The sequence below is a fragment of the Notolepis coatsorum genome (genome assembly GCF_963971535.1).
Source record: "Notolepis coatsorum genome assembly, chromosome: 17".
Classification (NCBI taxonomy): Eukaryota; Metazoa; Chordata; class Actinopteri; order Aulopiformes; family Paralepididae; genus Notolepis; species Notolepis coatsorum.
The window spans coordinates 43,688,746-43,704,490 of NC_140181.1; the positions used below are offsets into that span (position 1 = coordinate 43,688,746).

A 15,745-nucleotide genomic window follows, 5' to 3' on the forward strand; every position below is an offset into this window, starting at 1 on the left:
TACCAAGATGGCGGCGGTCTCGAGACATCAGAGTGTCTTCGAGAATCGGGAGTAGGTGCTGAAAAAGGGACTTTATCTCGGCCGATTAAATTCCGATCGATTTGGAATGGGTCGCGCCGTGTTCAGGAGATTCAGGCGCATAAAAGTCTATTTGATCATGTCTCTAGCACCCCCACAGCCGTAGCTGCAACCACCTACATCAAAGCTCTCATCCACATTCATTCGTTTGCTCCCCCGCAATCTCCTCCCTGATTTCTATGTAACACGGAAGTGCAGTGGTCTATACCTCCAGTTAATTATTTATGCTGGTAGCAGTAGCCATACTATACCTCGTTAAACTGAAAAAATAAACGAGAGCTAGGAAAGAGAACGAGAAGCACACAATCGTTGGTTTTAAATGTTGACACTATGTTTTTTCTGTATGGAGATCATTACATCATCAATGATGTCATAATACACAACACTGAGACATGATACAAAACACGCCACCACAATTCAAATTAAACATATTTATTTTTATTGCCACAAGAATCAGGATACATTTTTAGTAAGAAAATCAAAAATAAAAAGGTGTATTATAGAGTAGCCAATTTTTTTTCTTCTTATTCTTCAGCCTTCGATAAGAGTAGACGGTACAGTATAACACACAAAAGTAAAACAGACATGGATAGTAACGGAAAGTAAGATCACAGCGGAAGTATGACAGGGAGGGGGGCCTTGAAACAACAAAAGACCAGTGGTAAGAGATAGAAGGGAATATATTATAAACTGACCAAATCTTCAAAATACTAAAAGCTTTGTCTTCTTAATCTATGCCAGTGACCAGAGACTGGATCTCCCTACGTCATGAGATTTTTGCAGTTGCAGAAGCTTCTGCCTATGGAGTTGAGGTCTACAGTGACATCCATAATTTGTACAGTCATCAAACTTGATACACTGACCAAAAGAAAGTGCTACGGAACACTATTAGCATGTTATATTGTACCCTGAGCATACAGTAAATCATACTTGTGAAAATCTAAGATTCTCACCATCTACAGCCAATGCTATCATTTAGTCCCATTAGCATTTTCTGTTATTAAACATTTTTTAAATGGTGGAAGACTGGAATGCGATATGGGGGAAACATTTGGCACAATTCCCTAGAGGAACGCTGAAGACATTGAAGGAAGATGAAAATGGAGGAATGATTAAGAAGCATGGGAACCACTGTGGAAGCATGAACAAAAGTGTCTCTCCTGGCCTGCATTACGTGCAGTTACAAATGGAATGGACAAATTTAAGGGTTAAACTCTGTAACGTTACCGTCTCCTGTCCCACCCCATAATATTCCATTATTTTAGGTTCAACACGATGTTGCCATGTTGCTCATGGTCAAAATCAATGGAGTGAGTGAGTGACGGTGTGAGAACGCAAATGGAATGATATGAATTCCAGTTTCATGCAATTTTCGGACACAAAATGGAACGACTTGCATGTCACATTACAGGATACCAGAAGAAACCAAAGTCAAGTTCTGACAGATTTGACACAGAATTACAGTTCACAAACTCATCTCCGAATTGCAGGAGGAAAACAGGCTGTGTATTAACTTGCAGAAGAAGAACGACTAGCCAATTACCTCTCACCAGGAAGAGTAACCAGTGGGCTTTTTAAACAAGGAGCCCAGATTGTGTACAACACCCAGAACAATGCACAACTTTTCACAGAAACCTTCACCATACAAAACTAAAAGCATTTTTTAAAAGTTATATTGTCATGAAAAAATATTATATTCTTTATACACAACCTTTCGGTTGCGCTGTGCCGTGATGTGCTGCCAGGTATCAGTTGACAAAAAACACTTACATTTGAACACTACGCTGGAAGCAGACTCTTTCCCTACAGAATATCTGACGGTCTCCCCTCGTCACACCTCTACCTGTGTGCTCTGAAGCTACTAAGATTGTTAAAAATGTATTTCCTGGAACAAAGCAAGTGATATGTTAAAATAATCTATAATCCGCCCCCTTCCTGCAATTACATTTTACATCACCAGGTTTTCGATTCATACGTTTAAAGTGAAAGCTAGTTTTTGTTTTAAACAACCTTAAAATTGAAGCGTAAGGTTAATTCTATCATTTGATCAGGTCACTCACACAAATGGCCAAAAAGAGTGCAAATAGTGCATATCTCTGGCTAAGCTTCTAAGCAAAGACTGGACAACTGACAGTGTGTCGGACACTTGTTGCATCTTGCAGATAAGATCTAGAGGAAAAACCATAGCAAATCTGCAACTCGTAGTATTGTCTTGTGCTCATGGGGTGAATCTACTCTAGTTTGTTGCTGAAGTTGTTATTTTTTTGTATGCAAGTGTGGCTCAGCCTCCGTGCTGCACACAAAGCCAAGCAAACCACTGACACTCACACACAAGGCCCATGCAGCTGAGCTGAGCAGTGGTCTCAAAACCCTGCCGTCTGTTAAGTGCTGCAGTCTGTGCTGCTTTTGGACTGCAGTCACAGAACTGTCCAGACTAATAGATAAACCAGGTACAAACTAACCAAAGATCTAGTGCTCTGTGGCAAACCTTAATGAGAATCAGAATACAGGGAGCTTCCAGGATGAGGACTGAGGAACACCGGTTCTCAGCCGCCGCTTTCCTACCAGAATCTTATAATATCACAGTCACATGGTCCTCTGCCACACCACAGGAAGCCATGTTCAGAATACCAGCGGCACAGCAGCAGGTTCTCTCAGACTTCCTGTGTCCTCGCCCTTGCCTGCCGGGCCCGACCACAGAGAATAGTACAGTAGGAGACATTTTAGATCCAGAGGATAGTACAGTAGGAGACATTTTGGATCCAGATTGCCATATAGAAGAAAAATTCACATCGGTTATGGTTCTTTAAGTGTACCAACAGTGAGAAGTTAAAGCAGCATCGTTTTAGAAGAAAACGCTTGCTATATATATATATATTCTTTTGTCAACGTCACCAATGAATTAGCTTTGGCATCATAGCTCAGCATGTTAGCATCAGTATCTCATGGTCAGTAGTAGGAATGGACGAGCCCAGATGGCAAGAGGCGATCGACACTCTGGCTAGGGAACCATTTTGGGGTCTACTTAAGATTGTCAGAACTTCACAGTGCCCATGCAAAACACACTGCTGAAACACCACCACCACCACGCATGCAACGACAACCATTGCCCAACCAAAAACCCTCTCAACTATGACCCCAAAATATAGCACTATTAGGCGTTGAATGTTGGTTTTAACACTGAACCCTACATTAGAAAGGGACTGAGCGTTTGGAAACAAACGTGCACTTGTGTATTTAATTGTTTTTCTTTATCTCACAGCACAAGGAAGGGTAGAAATGCTGCTCCGGCTAGTGAGTTGCGCTGCAGCCAGGGTAATTTAGCAGGGCACACGGACACTTTCCCATTGAAGAAGAATGGTTTCCTACATTCTACAGGATGAGGACATGGTGTACGGAGTGCAACTGCCACTAGCTCCGCCTCTGGAAAACAGTGAATTGGATACAGGGGGCCACCTCAGAACAAAAAGGTTACAAAATGGAATATCACAATGAAGTTAAGAAAAAATACACCATCTAAAAAGCTGTTGAATCATATTTTCACCAGCCAAATTTCATTAATATTGTTTAAAAAAACAAACAGATGACAGAGTGAGATGTCACGTTACACCCCCCCCCCCCAACAAAACAAATAAAACGGTACACTTGTGCAGACGAATCGCCACTCGACGTAGGTAGATAGCAGGCGGGGCTCCAGGAAGTATCCAACCCACTGTATCACAGACCAGTGACTGGCCTTTATGTGGGACTTTTAGAAAGTCAGTACCGACTCAAGACACGCCCCTCACTCGCCTTGCATAATAATAATACAAAACAATAACGACTGCTCTTCAAAATGGAAGCAGGGGAGGACGTGTACATGTAGACGTTAATAAACAGACAAGGACCATCAGGAGGCAAGGGTGGAGGAAGGGAGGGACAGACTGTATAGGCAGAGCAGGGGAGACACTGGGAGGAGAGGCGGGTGGAGAGACGCAGGCGATCACTTGAAGGCCGACTGCAGCTCCTTGAAGGCAGCTTTTCTCTGCTTCTTATCCTCCACATCACGCTTCTTGGCCTCCTGCTCCTCGCGGATCTCTGCCTCAAAGCGGTTGGACTCATTGATGGCCTGGACCTGCCGGACACACGCGGAGCAAATCGTTTGGTATACAGACATACAGTACTGTAATATACACTGGACCTGCAAACTGCCCCCTCTGAAAACTCTTAAAAAAACAACTAAACACATTTGTTCAGACAGGCCTTTGGTCGTACATAGGCACTTTTTCTTTTTCTTGTCCTCACTGTTCCTATAGTTTTGTTTTAATTAGTGACTCATGATTTTATCCAAATTCTTTTATTCTACTTTTTCGATCTGGTTTCACTGTCTTTTTTAACTACCGTCTGTTGTCGTCATTTATTTCTGATTTTGTTTTATTGTGTTTTTATATTAAGCTGTAGTGTAAAGCACCCTGTGCATTCGTGCTGTGAAGGGTGCTATATAAATAAAAATCATTCATTCATTCATACATGGCATACAGTACTGTAATATACACTACATGGTCAAATGTACGTGTACACCTGCTCATCTCGTTCTAAAATAGTTGACTCATTCACTCAAGACATTCACACACCGACGGCAGAGGCAACCATGCAAGATGCCAACCTGCTCATCGGGAGCAGTTAGGGTTAAGTGTCTTGCTTGTTAAGTGTCGACACTTTGACACGCTGCCGCGAGGAGCCGGAATCGAACCGGGAACCTTCTGATTACGAGACGACTGCCCTACCTCCTGAGCCACTGCCGCCCCCAATATATATATATATATGTAGTTGGTCGCCACCCCCCCCTTTATAACAATAACAGCCTCCACTCCACTCTTCTGGGGAGGCTTTCCGCTAGATGTTGGAACATTGCTGTGGGGATTTGCTTCCATTCAGCCACAAGAGCATCAGTGAGGTCAGGCAGTGATGTAGGGTGATCAGGCCCGTCTCCTAGTCTGCGTTCCAATTAATCCCACAGATGTCCCAGGGGGTTGAAGATGTTGACGGACCGTTTCTGTAAGGGGTATTGTCATTCTGAAACAACTTCCCCAGACTGTTGCCACAAAGTTGGAAACACAGAATCATCTAGAACCACTGTATGATCTGTAGTGTTCAGATTTCCCTTCACTGGAACCAAACCATGTAAAAACAGCAATCAGACTTTTGAAGTCGGCAAATACCAAGTACCGATCTGATCCATTACTTTTAATGAATGAGTATAGACTTGGGACTGTCATTTTGGAGTCATTGGACAAATATTATAGACATGTAATACATTTTTCTCCATTAGAGAGAGAGTTAAGAAATGGTATCGGTATCGTTGCATCCCTAATTAGGTGTCCACGTACTTTGTGATGTTGTGTATAATTTGTGGTTTCAAGAGTGGATCAACTCAATTAAAAAGATACACCGGTTGGTGACTTACTTTGGCTTCGAAGAAAGTCTTTGCTCCCTTCACCCCCTCAGTGGAGACGTCTATCTCCGAGAGACGAGCCAGGGCACAGAGACCACTGTCCTCCGAGAGTTCTCCTGCTGCCGCTTTCCTGAAGATCAGCAGGAACTGGAGGAGAGGGGGGGGGGGGGGGGGGTTATTACCTGCATTGCTTTTTCCATTTTCTTGCTCTCTGCATTGATTTTATTCTGTAAATGTTTTGCTAATTTTATGCTCATGTTTATTTTATGTATTTACATTTTTTCTTTCTCCATTTTACTGCTGTGAATCACTTGTAATTCTTGTATGAAAGGTGCTATACAAATTCATATCATAATTTGTATTATAATTTTTAAGATTAAATATAGAGATTCAGTGATTAATTCACCCATCCACACTAGTGCTAGAGTAGGGCCTGAACATTTGAGCACGACCCAAGTAGAACATGAAAGAATTCTGTCCAAACTCAAAGTCTGAGGACTCCAGCTTCTTGTGAAAAAAAACTAAAAAAGACACAGTTTGCTAATAATTGTCTTGTGGTGAATTCCTAATAACAGCACTTGACAATAATCTTCTTAACCCAACCTAGAGCAATTAAGTTAGAAATTAAGCCCATCTCACCCCCAGGTTCATTGGGTCCCGTCCAGACAAGTACGGTCAGGTTAAAAAACAAACAGCTTTAATGGATCCATGTGTCACTCAACAGGCAGAGCATGGCTATAATACACACTAGAGCCACTGTACTAAGAACTATAATACACACTAGAGCCACTGTACTAAGAACTATAATACACACTAGAGCCACTGTACTAAGAACTATAATACACACTAGAGCCACTGTACTAAGAACTATAATACACACTAGAGCCACTGTACTAAGAACTATAATACACACTAGAGCCACTGTACTAAGAACTATAACACACACTAGAGCCACTGTACTAAGAACTATAACACACACTAGAGCCACTGTACTAAGAACTATAATACACACTAGAGCCACTGTACTAAGAGCATGACTATAACACACACTAGGACCACTGTACTAAGAACTATAACACACACTAGAGCCACTGTACTAAGAACTATAACACACACTAGGACCACTGTACTAAGAACATGGCTATAATACACACTAGCACCACCACTGTACTAAGAACATATTGACTCATGGTACTAAAGGTGCTCTGGATAAAGATATCTTCCTCTCACCTCTCTGAAGCTGAGCTTGTCGTCCAGGTCCTCGTCCACCTCTCTGATCATGTTCTTGAGGCCCAGGTGGGTCTGTGGAGCTCCCAGCTTCTCCATCATCAGCTTCAGCTCCATCAGGTCAATGAAGTTGTCCTTCCCTGCATCGTACCTGGACACAGACAGGGTGACAGCTTTTACTTAAGTTTTGCTTACATGCTAATGAAGCAATATGAATGTCTAAATCCAGCTGCCTTGATCTGTAGAATTGATAATAGATATTCAACTTTATCAAATGTGGATTCATCTCTCTGAACAATGATAACACTGTGAAATCTTAAATAGCATACAGTACTGTATATTCATTTATTGTCAATGTCAACTGAATCAGTTCCGTCAAATGTTCTTACTGTTGGCATGTGGTATGAAGGGCAGAGGCAGATTCCAGTATGTATGCTATATTGGCTAAATCAAGTGATTCTGATGTCTAAAAAAACACAATTAATTGAAGGACATTTTATGATTCATAAAATTGCTGCCCAAATAATTCAAAGTTGGATTGAATCGTTAAGCCCCTAAAATTATGATTATTGATGATGATGATGATTAATTAAATGCCAGCACAACTTCATTATGAACTCAAACAAGCTGGTAGATTAGTCTGCACTACAAGCCACTTGGACAGGGAACCTACCATTGTTTCAAAATACCAGCCACTGTGACTGTTGGACAAAGTAAAGTACATTTCCTGTCCTGAACTGTTGAACACAGCTCGATACTGGAGGGTAGAATGTATCATTACATACTTCGCAAAGGTCAGTGAATACCACGACCACAACACCAGAGGGAGTTCCACAAATAGGCCTGCCACGATAACACATTTTGCTGGGTGATTAATTGCCCCCGAAAATATCGCGATAAGCGATATTATTGCAACCGGTTAGAAATTTATTTCCCAAAACTTTTATTTTGAAGCCCACCGCTCCGTCTTTTCCGGTGTTTTAGACTTTTATTTTGAAGCCCACCGACCGGACCGGAAGTATTGTTGCGATTATCCTAGCAGAACCTATGAGCCGACAACTTGTCTCGTCCGGTTCTGTGTTTTTGAGCTAATGATAAAACAAATATTGAGATTGTTGGTGAACAACTAACTTTAGGTTAGTTTTAACGTTAGCTGTTGTTAGCATTGAATGAGAATCAACACTCGATCTTTCATCTTTATTTAGCAGTCCAGTTTCTCCGGGCAGTAGCGAGTAACTACTTGGGTCTAAAAATAGCTAACTGTAACTGAGGGGTACAATTCCCTGACTGTATTGATAAGTATGGTATCATTAAACCACTACCGCTTGATGTACTTTAACTTCTGGCCATCCAGTACACGATATCTAAGTATGATGAACACTTTCCCACATATGAAACCAGGTCCACACAAATATAACAGTCGAAGGTTTAATATAGCAAAAGGTATATACAACATTCACTTAATTACATTTATGATTTGAATGCACTTGTAAGGCAAATGAGTATTCGTAGGCAAATCAACACTGAATGTCCAATCTCTGGTTACGCAGGAAGCAAGTATACAACCTGGTTCTTTAGGGAAACTATAGCGATGGTACTTAAGGATTATAGCGGGATACTAAAGGGGTCCTGCTGGTTGTAAGTCAGTAAGGGGGGGGGGGGTTTGGAGAGCCGTCAGCTGCATCCCATCTGGCCAACGATTCCTGGGGAGAATTCAGGTACAGAAAACAGTGCCCGCAGGATCTTGATCCACAGATGAATACACTTGGGCCCTCTTGTAGACGGTAGCTGTAGGTCCACAACGAAGGAGAAGCGAGGCGGCCTCGGTCTGGGTTGAGCGCCGTCTCACCTGGGCTCCTCTCGGGGGTAATTCCAACACTCACTGGCGTTGGCTGTTATCCGCTCCACAAATCAAAGCACCCAAAGCAAATAGATATTCCATGCCGTATAGGCTCAGCAGTCGTCCGGGTAGGTAATCCAATGTGCAGGTCCACTCGTCCTCGCCCAGAACTCCTCGGATGAAAGCACCACGCGTGGTCTGCCCAGCCTGGTTAAGACTCTAGATAACGCGAGGAAACGATGGGGGTGCTGCTCACTTTAGAACTTTAACCGAACGATGCACCATACATAATTAGGGATGGGTATCGTTAGGATTTTATCGATACTACTACTCCTATCGATACTGCTTAACGGTTCGGTACTTTATCGATACTCTTATCGGTTCTTTTTGATAATTTTTTTATGATTTTTATATTTGCAGTTGAGAGCATTGGTCATCTCCCTACAGTAAAGATTAGAAATGATTGAATTATTGTAAATGTGTGTGGAGTGGTGGGAATAGCTGCTTCAATAATAACTTATAACAACAACAGACAAGTTAGACAACTATGTATACAAAAAAAACGATATACACTGAATGATTAGTTGTTACCTAAAGTCCTTGGACTCCACTGTAGAGAACGGGTGCAGGCCTTTGACAACAAACTTTGTCACAGCCCTGTGACACTCGTTCACCCTATCCCTATCCTCACCCTAGTATTTGTAGCTAAACAATTATTTTGTTTATTAGCCTATTTGTAATAATTCGTTATTAGCCTAGGAAACTCCGTATCTTGGCTTACCGGCTGCAGTGGACGTGGATGCAGATGAACCACTGCACGCAAGGCAGTCGAATACGGCGCATTTCTGCACACTAATAGTGTTTTGCAAACAAATGTTTTGATAGATTGCTCGTATTGCCACCCTTACTGGCAAATGTTTTGTTGCACTTGTGAACGCTTCGCTCTATCCGCCATCACGACTCAGTCCATGCAGAGCTGTCTGTGTCTGTGTGCAGCGCGCGTCGGCACGGAGACAGCGCTGAGATGCTTCCAGCTGCAGCACATCAGGTGTGCGGGGCTTGTATGTGCGGGGCTTGTAAGCGCTGCTGTCTGACGTGCTGCAGCTGCATACTATTGACAGCGCTTTCATTAAGGAGTACCCGTATGTATGTGTAGCGCGACTCGCGAGGAGTGTGTGTAATAATGACTCGCTGCTTCTCGTGCAGAGACAGAGAGAGGAGAGATCGTTCGCAACTTTTAAATAATAATAATAATAATAATAATTTCTCTAGAGTATCGATAGCAGTACCGAGGACGTCGGAGCTTATAAATACTCCGGTATTTTCTAATATAGTACCGGTTCCCGTTTAAAACCGGGGTCCGGGGGGCATCCCTATACATAATAGACTATTATTACTTAATAGAAATACGTCCCACTCGACGGTACAGTGCCAAACTATGACAATTCAGCTATGAATTTACACGAGGTCTCAATGCCTATTCTGGGGCCAAAATAGGCCATACTGCACCACACGTGGGTCGTGGGTGAGGCTTCACGTCTGTTACTAGGTTGGAGGGTAAAGGACTAATGGACTAAAAGAAAGTTCTACTTTACTTGCGCCCTATTTATATGCACGGTGAACAAATAGTACCATTCGTATTTCGGTAGCCGTATTCCTACGCGGAACCGGGGCTAGTTGGGACATGTTCGTCGGCACTATTGAACTTGACTCAAGGGGCCTGTCTGCTGGCGCCAGGTTCTTGTCCAATGAGAGAATGAACTATTATGGGCTGTAGTAGACTAAAGGGATATTCAGTGTATATGTACAAAGAATATACAAGGGATATCAAACGATATACAAATACTATTAAATATATATCCATAAATAAATATATATATTCGGTTTAATCTGATCCTTCACAACAGCCGCCCCCTAATTAGTCCCACCTAATTAGCTAAGCAGAGACAGATTAACCGCACTGTCTACCACTCAAGGTCCGCTGTAAGGGTCAGTCAACTCACAAAGTCATGGGGTCATGGTCGTCATCGATAGTGTCTGGGAGTCTTGGCAGTTCCATTAGCCTCGCCACGGGTCGTGTGTAAGTTCGCCCTTGGACGAGCACTTCAGCTGCTCGGACCTTGCCATCGGCACCGGTGATCACTTTGCTTACGCGGCCAGCCGGCCACATAGCTCTGGGTAGTGACTGGTCGATAATCATGACGACTGTTCCTTCTGTCAAATTGTCTCTCTCTTTTACCCACTTCTGGCGGGTCTGTAGAGACGGTAGATAGTGGAGTAGGAAGCTATTCCAAAACTTGTCAGCCAGTACTTGACTGTACCTCCACATTCTTCGGCCGTTCGCTTCTTCAGGCCTGTACATTGTCTGGGGTAGCGCGGGGTCCAGCCGCCCCATCAAGAGTGTGTTGGGGGTGACTGGGTCGACATCTGCTACATCACTTGAGACGTAACCGAGGGGCTTGGAGTTCAATACTCCCTCGATCTCCGTGATTAGGACTTCTTCCGCCACAGTCTAGGCCCCAAGCACGGCGTACAGGGCTGTCTTTATAGAACGTACTTCTCGTTCCCAGGTTCCACCGAAGTGGGGTGCGTTCGGGGGATTAAACTGGAAGTCAATCTGGGATGGAGCGAGGTGGGTCTTAAGTTCTGGGCCCATAGCTTGGAAGCTCTCTCTCAGCTCTCTTTCTCCGCCTTTGAAGTTTGTCCCGTGATCAGACAACAATGTAGACGGTTTTCCTTTCCGCGATGTGAATCTTCGGAAGGCCATAAGGAATGAGTCTGTGCTCATGGTTGGAAGGAGTTCGATATGTATCGCTCTGGTGGTCATGCATTTGAATACAATACCCCACCGCTTCTCGGTTCCTCTTCCTTTCTTTATATACAACGGGCCAAAACAGTCCATGCCTGTGGAGTGAAAGGGCTTGTCGCCGAGTCGGAGGCGACAGGGAGGTAGGTCAGCCATCCGGGGTATGCTGGGCTGCGCGCGCCACTTTCGGCAGTCTAGACAGGTTCGCTGGAAGCGTCGCACTGCTTCTCTCCCTTGAAGTATCCAATAGCGACGTCTGATCTCCGCGAAGACTCTCTCTGCTCCTGCGTGGTGCACATCCTCGTCGTATTTCTTTATGATCAGCTCTGTGAGCTTGTGTCGGCTGTTCAAGACTATCGGGTACTTAACGTCATCCGGTAGGTCGGGGGCTCTCCGCAGACGACCACCCACTCTGATGAGATTATGGGCGTCACTCTCGGGTGCCAGGTGGAGCAGTCTGCTGTCTGATGGGACGGGCTTTCCTCCCTGTAGACAGTCTAGCTCATCGGGGAACGAGTCTCTCTGGGCTCGTTGTAGTAGAAGAAGTTCTGCTTCTTCGTAGTCAGCTGCTGAAATGTCAGTGGTGGGCTGAATCTCTGGGTGGTGCCACAGGAATGTCTTTAGCTGCGCACTCTGTAGGGTGAGGCAATCATCTATGTTGGGGTCTGTGGAGGCGACTGTGCTCAATCCACAGAACATAGGTTTCTTGTTTTCAGCCTCCTCTTTACTCGCTTCCCGTGGGGTGGGCGTAGGATGCGCTCCTGCTAGGGCTGCGCAGAGCTCTAGACGCGGGATAGATTGTTGCTTTCGTGGGGCTATTCTTGAGCGAGCCAGGATGAAAGCGGTGTGTATCTCTCCTTCCTTCTCTTGGGCACGCAAGTAGGCCACAGATCCATAGGCTACTTCGGAGGCGTCGCTGAAGACGTGTAGATCCATCTTGCATGTCTCTGGCCTCACTGTGGGTGGGAAGTAGCTGCGGCGTATGTTGACGCCTGGGAGTGAGCGGAGTTCCGTCTCCCACTCTCTCCATGTGGAGGCAAGGTGTGCGGGTATTGGGTCGTCCCAGCCCTGGTCCTTGTCCCATAGTGCTCGTACAATCATCTTTGCCCTGGTGGTGTAAGGTAGAATACATCCCAACGGGTCATATTGTCTGGCGAGTGTTCTGTACACACTCCGTCTGGTGGTCGGTATCGCCGTCGACCTTCCCTGCTCCGTGGTCAGGGGTTTGTGTCTATAGTGGAGCGAGTCTGTTTTGAAGCGCCAGACTAGTCCTAGTGTCATTTCTTGGGCTTCTCCTGGGATGGTTGCCATCCAGGTCTCGCTACTGGCTGCCTTGTCCGCGGGGGAGAGGCTGCGCAATACTTGCGGGTCGCTGCTGGCCCACTGCCTGAGATCAAAGCCGCCTTTGATCAGGGAGGCGCGTAGCTTGAGTAGGAGAGCCTCGGCTTCTTCTTGGGTCGAAACGCTTTGTAAACAGTTGTCCACGTAGAAACTGTTCTTCACACTGTGTCGGACCTCTTCATCTGCTGCTGGGTCCTCTGCGACGTGTTTCTGCAGTGCAAATGTAGCACAGCACGGGCTGCATGTGGTTCCGAAGGGGAGGACTTCCCATTGGTAGATGGCTGGGTGCTCATCTCCGATCCTCTCTCTCCATAGGAACCGCAGTAGGGGCTTATCCTCCTCCACTAGTCTCACCTGCAGGAACATCCCTTTGATATCCCCGCTGATAGCCACCTTGTCCTGGCGGAAGCGTAGTAGCACGCCTAGTAGAGAGGGGCCGAGTGTGGGGCCGGGCAAGAGCTCTTTATCCAGATTCTGGGATCCGATCTGGTAGCTGCAGTTAAACACAATGCGATCCTTGCCGTTGTGGTGGACCTTGTGGTGCGGCACGTACCATGATTCGGTCGTCTGATCGGCCTCTTTAATGTCAATCTTCATTACGTGTCTCGCTGTGATTAGCTTCTCAATCTCAGCGCGGTACACACTCTCTTGAGCGGGGTCTTTGGCTAGGCGCCGCTCTGTGTTCAATAGATACCGCTCCGTAGCTTCTTTCGTGGCGTGAAAGGTGGGCATTCCCTCTCGCCTCAGGAGTGGAGTTGCGTATCTCATCACTCCGCCGACTGTGACTCTTTGTCCCTTGCTCGAGGAGGTTTATGGCGTAAATGTCTTCTTTAGAACGAATGTCTTTCTTTTCGTTCTTAAAGGGCATTGTCTCTAGTGTCCATAGCCTCTCGACATGCTGCAGGAGAGTGGTGTCTTCTTCTGTCACTCTGGAGTGGAGGCAGCTAGTGGCTGCTGTTCGGTTGAGAGATTTAGCGAGGGGGCCTTGTAGTGTCCATCCTAGGCGGGTCTCGACTGCTGCAGGACAGCCTCTAGGTCCTGTATGGACCCGGTCTATCGGGACTATGAGGTCTGCATGGTCGGAGCCTATCAGCAGGGTCGGGGTGGCGCCGTCTATGAGCGGGATAGGTAGTTGACGCAGGTGCACATATTTATCCATCAGCTTGGCGATGGGGTAGGTGTACTGTGATAGTCCTATTTCTTGGCTGGTGAAAGCATTTGTAATCCTATACCGTCTCTCTGGCTGCCCGCTTGCTGCGATAGTGAAGGAGACATTCTCGCCTTTTATCGTCTTTAAATCTCTTCTTATTGTCCGAATCGTCATCTGGTTCTCGCTCCCCCGCAGTCCCAGCTGGGCCGCAGCGGATGCGAGGAGAAGGGTCTTCTCTGACCCGTCATCAAGGACGGCGTAAGTGTCCATGACTTTATCTTGGTGGCTCAATGTTACACAGACTACCTTTAAGAGCACCTGGGCGCCGCTGCTGCTGGCGGGGTCAATGTACATGACACTTGCCTTTGTGCTGCTCGATGGTGCAGGTGCAGGCTTTCTTCTGTTACTGTCGTGTAGGACATCTAGGTGGGCTCCGTCACACCGACTGCACCTCTTCTTTAGGCGGCACTCGGCTGCCATGTGACTGCGCGCACATCGGTAACAGCGCCTGTTGGACTTTATCCATTGACTCACTTCTTCTGCATTCATCTTCTTGAACAGGTCACATTGTGACAGCCAGTGTTCCTTCTCGCAGTACGGGCACACCATCTTCCACTTCTCTTTTCTCGAGGGGGTACTGTGGTTCTTACTGCTCGGTACTGATTCTGATTGGTGCATGACAGTCACTGATCTTCTTCCATCGTTTACTCTCCTAGGTCCCTCTCTGGAGCTTGGTGTGCTCCGCACGAATGTATCCAAGCGTAGGCTGCTGACTTCTCTCGTCAGGAAGTCGGCTAAATCGAGGAGGGATGGTTCGGGACCGTTAGGATCACGGTGGTCTCTTTGCCGCCTAAAGCGCTCTTGTCTGGCGGGCGGCAGCTTCTCTAAAATCCTCTCGACGTTAGAGTTGGCGTATAGCTCGTGCATACCCTTTTCTCGTTGCGCTCCCAGCATCCCTACTAGGGACTGCACTTTTATAGACAGGTCGTCTAGTGAGCGATTGTCTGTTGCTGGGGGTAGGCGGTCAATATGCCTTATCTCTTGGATTACGTAATCCCATATACGTCCATATCTCTGGTCCAGCGCTGCTAGAGCCGCGGTGTATGGGGTCGTAGAGGTGGCATAGGCTAGCGCTATATTGTGCGCTCGGGGTACTTTCAGGTGCTTCAGTAATATTGCATACTTGTGGCGTTCGTCAATGACATCCACCATCATTGTCTCTAAGCACATCCGGAGCTCCGTGTACTGTGCTCGATTCTCATGGGTGAAGTCTGGAAACGTCGGTGTGCCAATGTATGACGCCGTGGATGGCTGGCACATCGGTGAGCGTTGGGAGAGAGGCCTCCTAGGCGAGTCTCCTCTTGCGCCTCTCTGTGGGCTGGTACCGGCAGGGTACCATGGCCCGCTGGTCCAGGTGCTGTTCCTCGGGGCTGGTTGTGCGTCATGCTCACCCGTGAATAGAGTCGGGGGTCTGTAGCGCAACGCCGCGGGGGTATAGCCTGGGCTGTACTGGACCTCCTGGTCCGGTGGAGTACTGTGCTGTCGTCGGGCTTGGTTCTCCTCCTCTCCCTCTTCTTCTTCTGTCAGGTCCTCTAGATCCTGTAGTCATTTATTTAGCCTCTCCGCAGTGTATGCTGCTCCTTCCTTGTAGCTGGGTCTCGCTTGGACCGGTCGGGGAAGGGGGTCTGCGGGGGGTATAGGCTCTCTCTGGTGGTCAAGTTCAGGGTCGCTTGGTCGGTTAGGGGATGCTGCCCTTGACTGTTGTCTCGACGAGGCCCTTGAACCCCTGGCGGAGGGAGAGGGTGTTGCCTTGGTGATCAGCTGCTCCATTAGCTGCGCTTGTAGTCTGTCGCGCTCGGCTTGTAGTCT

General features: G+C 46.4%; 1 protein-coding gene across 1 annotated transcript in view; it reads right to left on the reverse strand.

Moving 5' to 3' along the window:
• Window positions 1–494: 494 nt before the first annotated feature.
• The window catches only part of efhd2 (EF-hand domain family, member D2), a 58,646-nt gene continuing 43,395 nt past the window's right edge, over window positions 495–15,745 (reverse strand). Inside the window, exons 2-4 of the mRNA XM_084333739.1 lie at window positions 6,743–6,890; window positions 5,525–5,659; window positions 495–4,192 (exon numbers count right to left, since the gene is read on the reverse strand). Of these exons, the coding sequence (XP_084189865.1) occupies window positions 4,061–4,192; window positions 5,525–5,659; window positions 6,743–6,890 (415 nt within the window). The 3' untranslated portion in view covers window positions 495–4,060. The remainder of the gene's footprint in view (window positions 4,193–5,524; window positions 5,660–6,742; window positions 6,891–15,745) is intronic.